This window comes from Alosa alosa, chromosome 7, assembly GCF_017589495.1.
Source record: "Alosa alosa isolate M-15738 ecotype Scorff River chromosome 7, AALO_Geno_1.1, whole genome shotgun sequence".
NCBI lineage: Eukaryota > Metazoa > Chordata > Actinopteri > Clupeiformes > Clupeidae > Alosa > Alosa alosa.
Window position 1 is genome coordinate 8,643,774 of NC_063195.1, and position 15,936 is coordinate 8,659,709.

At 43.0% G+C, this 15,936-nt stretch overlaps 2 protein-coding genes across 5 annotated transcripts; both read right to left on the reverse strand.

The window, feature by feature from the left end:
• Positions 1 to 631: 631 nt before the first annotated feature.
• LOC125297571 (tetraspanin-16-like) lies at positions 632 to 10,344 on the reverse strand. 3 transcript variants are annotated; one of them, XM_048248014.1, is made up of 8 exons: positions 10,209 to 10,344; positions 9,306 to 9,394; positions 8,211 to 8,408; positions 7,172 to 7,183; positions 3,159 to 3,266; positions 2,380 to 2,535; positions 913 to 993; positions 632 to 766 (listed from the first exon to the last, which is right to left on the reverse strand). In XM_048248014.1, the coding sequence occupies exons 1-8, from the start codon at positions 10,327 to 10,329 to the stop codon at positions 707 to 709; spliced, it is 825 nt and encodes a 274-aa protein (XP_048103971.1). In that variant the 5' UTR covers positions 10,330 to 10,344; the 3' UTR covers positions 632 to 706. The 3 variants fall into 3 exon arrangements, with proteins under 3 accessions (XP_048103971.1, XP_048103970.1, XP_048103972.1); XM_048248013.1 differs by having other exon boundaries at positions 7,109 to 7,183; XM_048248015.1 differs by lacking the exon at positions 7,172 to 7,183.
• A 206-nt stretch (positions 10,345 to 10,550) lies between these two features.
• On the reverse strand, positions 10,551 to 15,649 carry LOC125297552 (zona pellucida sperm-binding protein 3-like). 2 transcript variants are annotated; one of them, XM_048247972.1, is made up of 11 exons: positions 15,031 to 15,649; positions 14,724 to 14,839; positions 14,505 to 14,608; positions 13,427 to 13,601; positions 13,004 to 13,121; positions 12,724 to 12,800; positions 12,061 to 12,260; positions 11,701 to 11,802; positions 11,376 to 11,432; positions 11,212 to 11,298; positions 10,551 to 10,888 (listed from the first exon to the last, which is right to left on the reverse strand). In XM_048247972.1, exons 1-11 carry the CDS (start codon positions 15,454 to 15,456, stop codon positions 10,602 to 10,604), a joined length of 1,749 nt encoding a protein of 582 aa, XP_048103929.1. In that variant the 5' UTR covers positions 15,457 to 15,649; the 3' UTR covers positions 10,551 to 10,601. The 2 variants fall into 2 exon arrangements, with proteins under 2 accessions (XP_048103929.1, XP_048103928.1); XM_048247971.1 differs by having other exon boundaries at positions 11,376 to 11,462.
• Positions 15,650 to 15,936: the final 287 nt, after the last annotated feature.

Sequence of the window (15,936 nt, forward strand, 5' to 3'; positions counted from 1 at the left end):
TATATTATAAGTCCAGGTTTTTCACTTTGTTTATAGCTATCTAGGCCAACACAATAATAACCTACCCCTAACGTTCTACTTTGGAATTAGTTGATTTGTGTATGTTTTTGTCTTTATGAGTGATTCTTGTTTTTTTCCTCACAAATAAATGTTTTCCTATCAAGGTCGGATTTTATCTTCATAGTTTTCACTGTGCTGTTTCACTCCTTCTACTCTAACTTTACCAGGGGTGCAAATTTGTGAAGGGTGCTGTATGTTTGTGCACATTTACCAACAAAAGGTGTTACTCTGTGTGTGTGTGTGTGTGTGTGTGTGTGTGTTCAACCTCAAATGTAGCCTGGGAATACTCATACAGACCTTTGGCAAATATGGGATTTGAACCACTGAAACCCATTTTCAATGTCCCTATAAACACAGTTGTAACAACTGTAAGTGTAAGTTTTGATATGACAAAACAGGCTCATCAAATGAGAAGCAACCCAGAGCTCACAGTGACAAAACAGGCTCATCAAATGAGAAGCAACCCAGAGCTCACAGTGGTATGTCAAAACAGGCTCATCAAATGAGAAGCAACCCAGAGCTCACAGTGATCTGACAAAACAGGCTCATCAAATGAGAAGCAACCCAGAGCTCACAGTGATCCATCTGTTGGCTTTATTTATGCATCATGCCATATATGAGAAGATCTGCAAGTTGCCATTCATATTTAGTAGGCTGAATGGCCAAGTCTGACGTAGAGCGCCGCAGATATCATCATAGAGCCAAGCTGAGGGAAGAACACACACACACACACACACAGCAATGTGAATTACACAGGGAGGTCTACACCGCCAGTGAGAAAATTAAATTACTTTTGAGTGAATGTGTGTGTGTGTGTGTGTGTGTGTGTGTGTGTGTGTGTGTAATACATACCTCCAGCACACAAATCACAGCAGCTGTACTGCCCAGGATTAGACTCTGGCTTTTCGTAAAGATCATCTTCACATCACAGCTCTGAGACAGAGAGTGAGAGAGAGTGCGAGAGAGGTGACATTTAAAAGACAGCAACAGTAGCCGCGTTTACATGAATGTTTTTTTTTTCCTGAAATTTATCAGATTAAAATTTTCAACCGAACTGTTTACATGAACGCTAAATAAACAGAATTGCATTTAATCTTAAACAACTCAATTGTTTACGTCACTGTGTATTATTACCACGTACGGGACACCTGTGCAGAAGGAATCAGAGTACTTGTTCATGGTGGATTTTTTAATCGATCGGATTATCCGAACGGAGTACACCACCTCTTTCTAGCCGATCTGAAATTTAAAATTTAAATCCGATCAGTTGATGTGTTTCAGATTGAGCCATTATCCATTATGAAGGCATGTTGCAAAGGGGTCATTACTACAAAATTATTTTTCAAACTTTTAAATATTCCTGTTCTGTAAAGTTTATTATTATTCATTGTATAAGAGTAGAACTGATGAGTTTTGTATTGTATTTTGTATATTTGACATATTTACTGTCTGTAGGATGTAGAGACCTGAGCAAAAATAAATCTTCACTGGAAGATCATCAAATCAAATATCTAATGTACAACCCTAAATCTTAACTAAACAGACAGAGCTACAGCACTGGGCAAAAAAAGTGAAAAAATGCTGGAATGTGCCAAAGGAGGATATGTCAGGGTATGTATGGTCAGGTGTGTACAGTACCCTCCAAAATTATTGGCACCTCTGCTAAAGTTGACTAAAAAGAGGATTATAAAATCATCTTTTGGAAATTTTAAAAGTAAAAAATGTTAAGTAAAAAAATGATGAAATATTCAACCTTTAAAGGAGAAGTTCGATGTGATATTGACCTAAAGTGTGTTGAAACATGATACCGAGTGTTAACTTTTGTCTCATAGCTCATCTCGGCTTGTCCCCTGCACTCCGAAATCTGGCATTAGTGAGCCAATGCTACCAACATGTTTTTGATGGGGGTGCCTCGGGCATCGGGCTTGCCATGCAAATAAATCACTGTTTTACACCATTTACGAGGCTCAAAGTAGCTCCATACTTCATTGGTAGACTTACGAGGGCCCTAACATTTAAAACAAGACATTGAGAACTTTGAAAAAGCACTGGTAGTTTATTTATAAGACGATTTATACAGACGGTACCTTCAGGAAGTTTACCGTTCGCCGCCATCTTGAATTTAGTCACGATAAGTCGAGCGACTAGTACGAATGAACAGGTATGATAAGGGATCAGATTCCAAAAATAATTCCATAGAAATGCATGGATTCCAGTTGCTGCTACTTATGTGTGGCAACTTGGCAGGCATTTTAGTACCACCTCTCTGTGTGTGTCTGTGTGTGTGTGTGTGTGTGTGTGGTGAGGGGGTGCTCATACGTCGGGGTGCAGCAGGCTCGGAGTGGTGTCGAGGCCGTCGCAGCTGGGGTCCTCCATGTCCACGCAGCAGGTCTTGGGGTACAGGAGCCCCGTGACATTAGTGAAGGTGGAGCCCACAAAGTCAAGGGTGGAGTTCTCCACACCGCAGCACTTAAACTACACACACACACACACACACACACCATTAACAACTCACTTAAACTACACACACAGCACATAAACAAAACAGCAACATTAACAACTTACTTAAACTACACACACACACAACACATAAACAAAACAGCAACATTAACAACTCACTTAAACTACACACACAGCACATAAACAAAACATCAACATTAACAACTTACTTAAACTACACACACAACACATAAACAAAACAGCAACATTAACAACTTACTTAAACTACACACACACAACACATAAACAAAACAGAACAACACACACATGACATATTAGCAACAGACACCAAATACATCATATTAACCGCATGCTATGTTCTTTTTGGCCCTCATTTGCTAGGTAAAAAATCCATGGTGCCCTTCTATGAGAAAGTGTGCAACTTCCTCTAAGTTAACCTTCCCAGGTTTGTCACTAAAACGCGTACTTGAACCCCACCAGCCCACCCCAAGTTACTAGGGTCTCCTGTGACCAAGTGACTCCAGAATGTTTTCACCCAATTTAATGCCCACCGCAACCCCATGTTGTGCCCACTGAGAGTCGAGTCCCAGTGCCGGGCAGTGGGCACTGCAGTGGTGGTCAGTGGCCGGCTTTCTCACCGTTGTCATGATGGCGTTCCAGCCCACAGAGATGCCGTCCTGGGCAGTGGGGCCCTTGTAGGACTCCAGCAGGGTCTCCTTACTAGCCTTGCGGATGAAGTCCTCCACCTGACACACACACACACACACACACACACGCACACACACACACACACACACACACACACACAAAACACACATGCATGCACACACAAACACATATGTGCAAACACACACACACACACACACACAAACACACACAAATGTGCACACACACACACATGCACACACACACACACACACATACACACGTGCACAAACACACACACATGCACACACACACACACACGCACACACATATATCAGGGGTGTGATTGGCAGGTAAAAAAAAGGAAAATATACGAAGCACGGAGTGAGCCCCCCCCCCGATGGTTCGAGTACTTCAGTGCACTGTACTGTTGGCTACTGTATAGATTTACATCACCTACACTTCAGTGCACTGTACTGTTGGCTACTGTATAGATTTACATCACCTACACTTCAGTGCACTGTACTGTTGGCTACTGTATAGATTTACATCACCTACACTTCAGTGCACTGTAGTGTTGGCTACCGTATAGACCCTTTCATCAATAAAAACAAAAACAATGCTTGAACGTTCTATCTGGGCCCCAATCTACTTCCTCTGCATTAAGATAACATATGGAATGTTAAAAAGGAAGTCTTGTGGGGCCAACTATGATGCTGATAATGGAACTCTCTTGAAAGGGTCCATAGATTTACATCACTTACACTTCAGTGCACTATAGTGTTGGCTACCGTATAGATTTACATCACTTACACTTCAGTGTATAGTGTTGGCCACTGTATAGATTTACATCACCTACACTTCAGTGTATAGTGTTGGCCACTGTATAGATTTACATCACCTACACTTCAGTGTATAGTGTTGGCCACCGTATAGATTTACATCACCTACACTTCAGTGCACTATAGTGTTGGCTACCGTATACATTTACATCACCTACACCAGTGGTTCTTAAGTGGTCTGACTTTGGGACCCACAATTTCCCATGTTCATAAAGACGTGACCCATATACTGTATATTTTTTTAGCGTTCAAGCCATGGATATGGTGAGCTACATGGTAAGACAAGCGAAGTACCTGTAGGCCTACTTGTTTGGCATTAGCCTACATTTGTGAAGTCTTCAACTCTTAATGTCACCTTTCAAAGTACTCGACAGGTATGACTTTGACAGAGGTGCCTTGTTTCTATGTGGCATTTTAGTTTTGATGGTTTAATGCTCTCATGTGCCAGCCATCTACTGCACACCACACAATGGGGTTTCTATCCTATTTTGTCCTCAGTTTAAGCAAATCCATATCTGAGCTTACTGTAGGCTACTTCAAATATTCAGAGTAGCAGCCTACTTCCTTTACCACTAAAATGATCTCTAACATGACCTGTCACATAAACATTGTCTATGTCCATGACAATGACTGATATGTAGGCTACAAATAAAGTTTATCAAAAAAATAAACGTCCAATATTAGATCTGATAAGGTATCATTTTAAATTTATTTTTAACTTTATTTTTAACCACAAGCTCCGCGACCCACCCAGAACGGTTCCGCGACCCACTTTTGGGTCCCGACCCACCAGTTAAGAAACACTGACCTACACTTCAGTGCCCTAAAGGCTACCGTATAGATTTACATCACCTACACTTCATAAAATTCATGGGGCAAATCCTATGCAAGGGTGGCACTAGAAAAGGGCCTTAAAGAAAATATATTTGGGGCAAATAATAGGGGTCCGGGGCATGCCCCGAAGAACATTTTTAAAAATATCCCTTTAAATGATGACATCTGATGACTCTTACGGGAAGTATTGATACATTGATATACATATTTTTCAAACATTATAGCATATTACAATGCAGAAGACTAATTTATAATAGAGCAAAGTAGCCTAGGCCTACACAAGACTAAACCAAATATGGCTGAAATATATAGGCCATCATGATCATTTTGCCAACAGTGACGCAGAACCATGGATTTTTTCCATTTATAACATGTTTTGTTTATAACTTAAACCAACATTTGAGTAAATTATTTACTATAGGCCTACTTGATAATATGGCCTGCCCCCTAACAGTCCTCTGGGCCTACGTACAAAATAGTGAATCATATGATAGAACACTAGTTTTACAAGCGCTCACACTAAATGGAGAGCTAGGGTAAAAATGCGGACTGCGCCTTGGCAACTTTTTATCGATCAGCACAATGCTACAGTAGGCTATTTCCACTAAATATTTAGCTCAATATTATGTGCAAGACGTTTAGTAAGTATGCCAAAGCTTTGATCTCTTAGCACCATCACCATAATGTTACGTTTTCTCATGGTGAGGGGCGCAAGGTTCACGGAGGTGAACGGCTGGACAAACGCAAAATGTGTTAACTAAACAATATAGTAGGCCTATGGTAGACAGGCTTTGTGGTTAAAACTATGAAAACCTGTAAGGTTAGGCCAAAGATCCTTGATTACTAGCAAGATAGAGCAACGTAATTCGTTACTATGGGAGCAAAACGGGACAGTTCCGGTCTGCATAAGTGGGAGTGTCACCCTACGTCACTAAATAAACTTTCTCTTAATAAGCAATAACAACAGATAAACATAATTGTGTTCACAGTATTATTGTCCATAATCATGTATGATACCAATGAATCATTCTTAAGGAAATGATATGAATAATTTAATTAGTCATGTGAACCGAAGGAAGCTAGCTAGCTAACGCTAGCTTAAATGCTATACAAGTGGATGGTAGTAGCTATGGCAATACAGCTATGCGCTAACAAGTGACTAGTAGTTGAAGGACTCGCTTAAACTTAATATACTGTTGCAAATTCGCTTTGAGTATAGACTATCCACTTTAACTAATGTCAGTAGTGTTATTCAGCTAGTTGTCATTTCAAAGAAATTACACTTCTCCGCTTAAAAATGTTACCTTAGCTAAAGAGGCTAGCTAGCATGCTAACAACCGACAGTATCTGGCAGCAGCATGGTCTAATATTAAGTTATTTTATTACAACCAACACTAAAAAAAAATTACACTATTAGGCTTGAAATGATCCCAAACACTTACAGATTATGACACAATTTTCCAAAAAACCCTCAACAAATCCAGAAAGACAAAATGACCAATTTATTGGTAAAATTCCACGTCTCCATTGACATTAGTGCAGCAAGGGCTTACTCTGGTCTGCATAAAGGGGGATTTCCCCCCCTCCCCCTTGCAATAATCGAACACGGAAATTGTCGAACGTTTGCGCCTCTCGCTCCGCTTGAACCCTCTCTGGTTAGGCTAGTCTGTCACAGGTAACTTCAAGCACAGCTTACACGCGCAGAAATTAAAATTCAATATCAGCATCACAAGATTCATTATCGGAAAATCTTGAAAGCGAACCCGATGCAAAGCCAAAACGAGAAAAAAACTTCATACATGATGTCTTTTTAAATCAATTTGTTGACCTTTACCGTTTCATGGATTCTGCTGAGAGACTAGTTCGCCACACACACTGGACTTGAATCACACATTTTTCAGAACGCAGCTGATCAACCCGTCTACTTTCACTTTCAATGAAATCCACTAGTAAACGGAATACACTACTTGCGGCGTGATATTCTGAAAGATGTGAAGCACAAAATCCGTAGTCATTATTGTCAGCGGCCTGTTATAACAATGGCCTGTGTTATACAGATAAAGCCTACCTCTGACCGACAGACCACCTCCCTAAAGAAAACTCATCGGATCTACGGAAAGAATCACACCCCTGATATATGCGCACCCACACACACACACACACACACACACACACATTTAGACACCTTAAGACCAACGGGAAGCAAACTAACTGACCCTAAGTATGTCTCAGTGGTCTAGATGTATTTGGGGTAAGGTTTCACTCACCCTATTTCTGTAGATAATGACCATAAGGGCCATGGCAATCTCAGCAAGGAACAGCAAACTCACAGTCACAAAGTACTAAAGACGGTGTGAGAGAGAGAGAGAGAGAGAGAGAGAGAGAGAGAGAGAGAGAGAGAGAGAGATGGTCTTATGTTATTGTGTGTTATGTTGTACAGTACAGTATGTAACAATAGCTTTGGCAACACTGTTCCCATACAGTCAAACTAATAAAGCAGAGAGTGCGAAGAGAGAGAGAGAGAGAGAGAGAGAGAGAGAGAGAGAGAGAGAGAGAGAGAGAGAGAGAGAGATGGTCTTATGTTATTGTGTGTTATGTTGTACAGTATGTAACAATAGCTTTGGCAACACTGTTCCCATACAGTCACACTAATAAAGCAGAGAGAGAGAGAGAGAGAGAGAGAGAGAGAGAATGACACAAGTCAACAATGGCACATAACCAGTTAGGGTGCATGGCAGGTAGGTGAGGCTGTGAGAGGAAGCCGTAAATGGGCATTACAACTGAACCTGTAGTATTCTTCTCAGGACAGCACTGCACCACGTCTACTGTACATGCCACTGTTCTGTTGCCACGGTGTACCAACTCTCTTAAATAGCAGCTTTCAGATCAGCTCTGCTACAGGCTCAATCCTGTGTGTGTTTGTCAGCTTGACTGAGTGTGTGCTAGCTGAAGTGTGTGTTTGTCAGCTTGACTGAGTGTGTGCTAGCTGAAGTGTGTGTTTGTCAGCTTGACTGAGTGTGTGCTAGCTGAAGTGTGTGTTTGTTAGCTTGACTGAGTGTGTGCTAGCTGAAGTGTGTGTTTGTTAGCTTGACTGAGTGTGTGAGTGAGTGAGTGTGTGTTTGTGAACTTTACTATGAGTATATGTGTGTGTGAGCGAGTGTGAGTGAGAGAGCTTGAGTGTGCGTGCTTGCTGTGTGTGTGTGTGTGTGTGTTTGTGAGCTTGAGTGTGTGTTTGTAAGCTTGACTCTGTGTGAGTGTGTGTGAGCTTAAGTGTGTGTTTGTAAGCTTGACTCTGTGTGTGTGTGAGCTTGAGTGCGTGTTTATAAGCTTGACTGTGTGTGTGTGTGTGTGTGTGTGTCGTCCCCTCACAACCAGGATGAGCGTGCGCTTCTCCGCCCAGGCGCCATAGCAGCCGATGAAGCCGAGCAGCGAAAGTCCGGCACCGGCCACCGTGCAAACGGTGCTGATGATGCCCAGCTGTGAGGAGAAGTCACCAACGCTCTTCACAAAGTTGTTCGTGCCAATGTTGATCCAGATGCCCACTCCCAGCACCACGAAGCCACTGATCTGTACGGGAGGAGGAGGAGGAGGAGGGGGTGAGGAAGAGCAAGCAGAGAGAGACACTGATCTGGAGGAGGAGGAGGAAGAGGAGGAGGAGGAGGAGGAGGGGTGAGAGGAAGAGCGACCACAGAGAGAGACACTGATCTGGAGGAGGAGGAGGAAGAGGAGGGGGGTGAGAGGAAGAGAGAGAGACACTGATCTGGAGGAGGAGGAAGAGGAGGGGTGAGAGGAAGAGAGAGAGAGAGACACTGATCTGGAGGAGGAGGAAGAGGAGGGGGTGAGAGGAAGAGCGAGCGGAGAGAGAAATATGAAGTGATACGGGAGGAGGAGGAAGGATGGGAATGAGTTTCGAAGGATAGAGGGAAAGGTGTGTATGTGTGTGTGTACAGGTGTCAGTATGTGTGTGTGTGTGTACAGGTGTCAGTATGTATGTGTGTGTGTGTACAGGTGTCAGTATGTGTGTGTGTGTGTGTGTGTGTGTGTGTGTGTGTGTGTACAGGTGTCAGTATGTGTGTGTGTGTGTGTGTACAGGTGTCAGTATGTGTGTGTGTGTGTGTGCAGGTGTCAGTATGTGTGTGTGTGGTTGAGAGCGCTAAAAGGTTAGGGTAAAGAAGGGAGGACTGAGGAAGAATGTATTCTGAGTTTTCACTGGAGGAGACCACTCTTCTTCTGCATTGTTGAGACACAAGGCATATTTCCTTATTGCTTAGTTGTGTTTTTTATATATACTTTTAATTACTTTTTCTGCTGTTAGTGAATGTGTGTGTTGTCTGTATGCTACTGAGACCTTGAATTTCCCCTGGGGATCAATAAAGTATCTATCTATCTATATTGTTATATTACATTAAAGCCTCATGTTAAATATGATTGTAGCTTAAACACAATTAACCGTGGCCCAATTACCAGTATGATGCCGCTTAGAATCATCATCAGATATTTCATAACGCTATACAGATTCTGAAGTCGAGACATCTTGCTTTTCTGTGGCGAACCTAGACAAATATTTTGAAGAGAAAAAGCAACAAGACAGTTTCAGGTTACAACAAAAAAAATGACATGCAGTTAATTAAATGTGCAAACGTGTGCACCATCTGCAGTCCCAAGTATGCTAGAACATTAACATACAGTATTGCTCCATTATTACATGATCTGTTTGTTTGGAAAGAACATGTAGCAAAAGATGCTGACTTCTGAAGATTCTCAACTTTTCAATGCAAGACAACGTTAGTGACTTAATTTCGGTCAAACGAAACTGCACCTGGTATTGCACCTGTAATGTAACGTGGGCTGCTACATCTACCAAAGCGAAACATGGAAATATGATAAACATAGCGTTAACATAACATTGTGGGGCACTACCGCAAGGGCATATAACTTAGTCAGCCAAGTAATGTCAGCGTGAAGTTAACGTTAGCAGCTAGCATTCGTCAGCAACTTCACACTAATTTATGCAGCTGTGCCAGAAGTAACGTTGAAAGCATAGCTTCTGGTGCAAACATGTGGTCAATAAATGCAAGTATTAGAGTTCTCAAACACACTGACCGTTTAAATTAATACAATTTAACCTAACGTTAAATTGTAATCCGTGACAAGTAACGTTAGTTAGTGAATTAGCCAAATTGCGTGTTTTGAAAATAGCCAAATTAACGCATAGCTGCTAGTGCTAACGGTAATTGAGAACTGATACTCTTAAATTAAAGCAACTCGACAGTCGAACCTAAGACGTTATTTCCCAAGTGTTTGATGGTGAATGTGAAGTAAAAAAATGTAAGTAGGCCTATGCACAGGGATGATTGTAAAACAAACCTTTCTTGGGGAATAACCAGAAACGCTGCGAGTAGCTAACGTTAACCGTTGAATTCCACTGGGTGGCAGCGTTCAGTGCCTCGGGCACAATGACGTAAACAAGGCTACTTGTGTAACTCATTACCTTGAAACAAAAATAACTTGTAGTAAGAACCAAAAATTCTAGAACAGCTGTTCTTTGGTACATGCTTGTGTTTGCTTAGAGTGGCAAGTAAGCTAGAGTTATACCTCACAGGCCTACCCCTTCATACCATTTGGAATTTCCAACTTCTGTATTTGGACAGGGGGTGGGGGTGGGCACTCTTGGAATGACCAAAACAAAAAAACACACCACACAAAAGCTCAGTTTGGAACATTTATTTCTCAAACCATGGAAGCTTGCAAGACCTTAAACTAAAAAGTCATAGAATTGTTCACTTTGTCGCTTGATACCACCACATCCTCTTCGAGTGGAGCTGGGGAGAACTGATTCATTTCCATGGCAATGTCATCAAGCTTCAGGTCAGCCATTTTGTAACCCGGGGTGAGTGGCAGAAGAGCAGGAGCAGTGGTTGATTCTGCCTCTGCAGGCAGGGGCAGGGGCGTAGCCTCGCTGGGCACCAGGGCCTCTGCGGTGGTCTCTGCACTGGTGACAGCAGGCGAAGCCGCCTTCAGCAAAAGCTGCATCAATTCAGTCCAGTCTGTTCAGGAGAAAGGGTGTGGGTGTGTGGTTCTCATTTAGAGACACCGCACCCCAGACATCAGGTGCAGATCTGTCTCTGAACTGAATCAACATTTTCATTAAGCCTCAAGCATTTGCACAACTTCTACTTACCTTTTACTTGCAATGGTGATAAAACAGCTTTTACATGCAATAGTGACACATTCTTAAGTGACTAGAAGTTTAAATTGAATAGGTGTTTGGATTCTTGTGCTCATTGATTAAAATGATTGTATTTGTCATGGCATCCTGTGATTGGTGTTGGCGTGCGTGTGTAGGGTTAGGATTTTTATAGACAAATACCTTTTTGGGATGCTTGCTTTTTCCACAGGTCAAAGAACTGGTTGACATTTCCATCTGGACTTTGGGTAACTGCTACATTCTTATTAACTGAGAACCAAAGAGATGCTATTGATTAACACACATTAATACAATTATAATAAATATAATAATTTTATAATAAATACCTGGCTTGTCAAGCTCCTTGGGGAGACTATCTTTGTGGGGAGAATAACTTCCTAGTCCTATTTTGACAGATGTGGCCATGTTAGTTTCTGAAAGAGACAACCATTACCCATGCCAGCAAGTCATCCGATGCACTGCCGCACTTGAACACATCAGCTGCACCCAAAGGCCTCTGCTGCACCACAAGGCAGAACTTAAGAGCAAATGCTACAAATGTTACTGCTACAAACTCTAAAACCTTCCATACTGCCAGAATGATCTCCCCCCACACACACAAAAGAAAATGTTCCAGAATATTCTAGAAACCTCTTTCTTGTGCCTGCTCACCTGGCATGGGTTCTGGGCCATGCATTGCTTCTGGTGGTGCCTGTGGTCTTCTGGACTTTTTCAACACAGAGATTGGACCCACACGCTCTTGTTTCTCCCAACCTAAACACACCAGCAGATTTGACAAACACCTCCACATTATATGGACACATGCATGAGCGCAAGAGGACTCAAGTTACTCTTAATTGGTAGCTTACTTCAATTTAGGCCGTATGACACCTATAAACTGTTAATCTCAAATGTTAATGTAATGTTGACAGGTCCTTGTTGCCTTGGACAAAAGGATCCGCTAAGAACATTTAAAAAAGACAACCATCTCATGGTCCGCCCAGACTGATCTTGTAGCACAGGTTCGGGTACCTCTGGTGGAGTCCAGACTACCGGGTGCTGACCTGGGCCTCAGGGGTACCATAGCACTGGTGCCACCAGCACCACTGCTACCAGCAGAACTCTGGGATGCTGGCATGGAGCCCTTCTGATTGGATGCTGGAGACTGGGCGGAGCCACGCAGCGACACACAGCTGTCACAGAGCCTGTCCTCACTGTCAGCAGACTGCCAGCTAGTGGCCACAGGTGGAAGAACAGACATTAAGCACTGCAGTAGTCACACACCAACATGCCTAATGAACTAACACACAATTTCACATTAGAAAGTGCCATGTATTAAAGTCCAGTGGAGTGCAAGAAAGGTAAACAAAACCAATAAGTTACCACTAATATTTACAAGTCCCAATACACAGGTCACATCAAGATTATTCGAAGTAGGTGGTCTAGTAGTAACATGTATAATATTATACATTTAGTCAAAGAGCCCTAAAGTGTTGTTCCTACAAACAAAATTAAGCTTTTACATGTAATAGTGATGCAGTCACAGGATACCATGACAAATACAAATGATTTAAAATCAATGAGCACAAGAATCCAAATACACCAATTTAAACTTCTACAGTCATTCGATTATTAAAGTGGTTACAGAGGCAACTCATGTGTTTAGTCACTGGTAGACATCAACTGGTCACCAACCTGTTGTCTATGAAGGAGCAGGCACGGCCGTCCAGTACAGTGCCCGTCTCAGCCCTCAACAAACACGAGATGTACAGCTGTGGGGGCAATAAAGACATCTTACAACACACCTAATCAAAGACAGGATTCTGCCATGCTTGAGAGAACACATGACAACACCTCTGCTTACTAAATGTAAGAGGTTCTGCACTGGCAGCGACAATTCTGCTAAGCCCTGGTTTGCCATACAAACAAACCCAAAGAGCAAGCACTGTAGTCTAGAACCCAATCACACACACACCTCAGGCCGTTCCTCCTGGTGGAACCGGAAGGAATCAAGCTGGAATTGGAGCTTGTTGTGCTGAAGACGGGGCAGGAACCGAGCGCTAGACCGCATCAGGAAGCTGTCCATCAGGCAACTGGGGGTGGGGGCAGGCAGTTAGCATTGAAGAGTAAATACAAACATCCATCTAGTTCCTGGCGGGGGTATTCCAAGTATGTGGTTTAGTGACAAACCTGGGTAAGTTAACTTAAAGTGGTAAACCTCCTAAAACAAGATCCCTATGGCATTTTTTGTTAAGGTAATTGTGCCATAGTTCTTCTATTAGGAGGTTTACCACTTTGAGTCAACTTACACAGGTGTCAGTAAACCATGTTCTTGGAATAACCCAAATAGTGACGAAACCTCTAAACATGAGCTGGAACACAGGTGGTTATAGCTTACCCCTGATCAACAAAGTCATATCGGGGCACAGAATCAACATCAGGGGTCACCGTGGCGACACAGTTGTCAACAAAAACACGCATGGGGTTATGGTTGAACTGCTCGACCGAGGCCTCGATGTTGAGGATGTCACCCAAGTAGTATGTCATAGTAGCCCTTTGGGACGCCCAATCATCTGCAGAGAGCACAGCAGACACTCACCAGCAGTACTCAAACATATTGAAAGACATTAGTTTACAAATTTCAATCTAAATGTATTAGTACTAAATGTACTAATATTAAAGGTTGCATTTCCTCAACATTTAATTGGGTCAGAAGAGACCTTGAGTCATATCTCAGATGAGTTGGGGCTGCATATAAACACAGTTAGCAAAGCAGTCAGTTAATGAGCAAAGGGCATCAGGAACACAAACAGTCATCAGGTCACATGGTGGAGTGAAGCAGACCCACCAATGCACTTGGTTAAGGTAATAGAATACATTTAGCATCATTACTAAATGATCTTGGTCATGGTTATACATTAACAAAGATTTAGCCTCATTACTAAATGAGGTCAAATAAGATGCCAATTGTACACAAAACGGTCACGTCCATAACGCCAAAACAACGCCAGGGTATGATGTGAATGAAGATTACTTGAAATTTGAGCATACACCCCTAGTTGATTATGTGATGTTTTTGTAACTGCAAGTTCTACATTCACATCATACAAATACCATGGCATTTAGTTGGCGTTATGGACGCGACCCATGGCATTTAGTTGGCGTTATGGACGGAGTTTTGATTGGAATTGCCCTAGAGAAACATGAGCAAGAGCATGAGGGACATCTAATTAAAGTAGGGCCTTCCACATCATCCGTAGGAAACTGCAGTCAGGTGCTTCAGTAGGACGGCAGACTTGAAGGTGAAGGGGAGCAGGAGCACACTAATGGCTTGCAGCCTTACACAGTAGTGTTGAAAGAGCAGTCAAGTGTCTGTACTAAAATGAAATACTGCAAGCGATCAGTGTGCATGCAGCCCTATCTTGATGAGTGATGGAAGTCTGTAAAAGCATAGTGTACAACAAGGCGACACAAACCGGTCATGAGGTGGAGGGAGAACACCAGCTGGCCCTCGTCAGCACGCGTGGACATGAAGGGGACCCAAGTGGGCATAACAGGGATGCTGCTCAGGTCAAACTTCCTGCAGTGAGACAACGCGATGGAGAGCAGTGAGACTGAGGGCGGTGGGCAGAGGGAACAAAAAGGACAAAGTGGATTGGAGGCCCATGGACATGCTTACAGGCTTACAGGCTTACCTTTTATAGTAGCACACAATGGGAAAGGACGCTGGTTGAGTTCGGATCAAGCCATCTGAGGAGGGGCCAGGAGAGTACTCCAGGGTGTTGGTGTAGAGCAGCTGGTCTTCGGTGATCTAGGGAAGGAGGGAGAAGGGGGCAATGAATAAACGTAAACTCTAGGCTATGAGGCCACGATAACACCCATTGGATCAAGTGGATGTTTAGTCAATGCAAAAGTCAGCTGAAAAAATGAACATAAACGTAGCCAATTCAGGTTAGGCTATAAATCGCACCTCATCCACACAGAAGTTCCAGAGAAACTCACCACATGCTGCATACCACAGTCAGTCAGTGGGGCATCGATCACGTACTTCTCGGGCTCGGTGGGAAAGGCCCTGCATGCCTCCCCGGATTGGTCACTCGGGCCCAGCCGGATGTCCTCCACATCAACCAGGACACCAATGCCCAGCAGATCAGCGTCCATCTGGAGCTCCATGTAGTCTGGGTGGCAGATTACCTTTATCCTTGCTATATCCGGTCGGCGTTCGTCCCTCTCGCCCTTGGCTAACTGGGGTCGGCTAGGAGCAAGTGTAGGGTTCCACGGGGAGGGCGCAAGGCCTTTCTGAGGCAAGGAAGACGGCTGCTGCCATTGTGGCATCGGCCGAACACTGCGCGGAAGAGCGGACACGAAAACCGGCAGCAAACAGGCAATAGTGAAAGCACCGCAAAACAAACGTACGAGCTGCCGCATGATTCACGACTTCCAGCTGAATGAACTCGACACGGTTATTCTCCCTCACGACCTACTCCAGATTCAGCAGAGTCACTACTGATTCTGATAGCGAAAGGCTACATGTTTTTATAGTGAACCCAATCAGGCTTAACAGCCATACCATCTGCTGCAAGTCTATGAGGAACAATCTGCTGAAGCCTAGGCTACTGACGATCAACACCTGGGTCCCAGTGTAGTGACGTCACTCTCTTTCTACGCAACAGCACTTGTTTCTACCACCTCCCCGTCCTTTCTCGTCCAATCCAGCTATCTCAACATAAGGGTTCAGATGCAAGTTCAAATGGATAGCCTTAGTCCTTTTGTGATGAATATGCAGAAATATTTAATATATTATTATCATTAATTAATATATTATATTATTAACTTTATAATTATTATTATATATCTGTCATATTGGGATATGTTGATTTTATTTATTTATTTATTTATTCATTCATT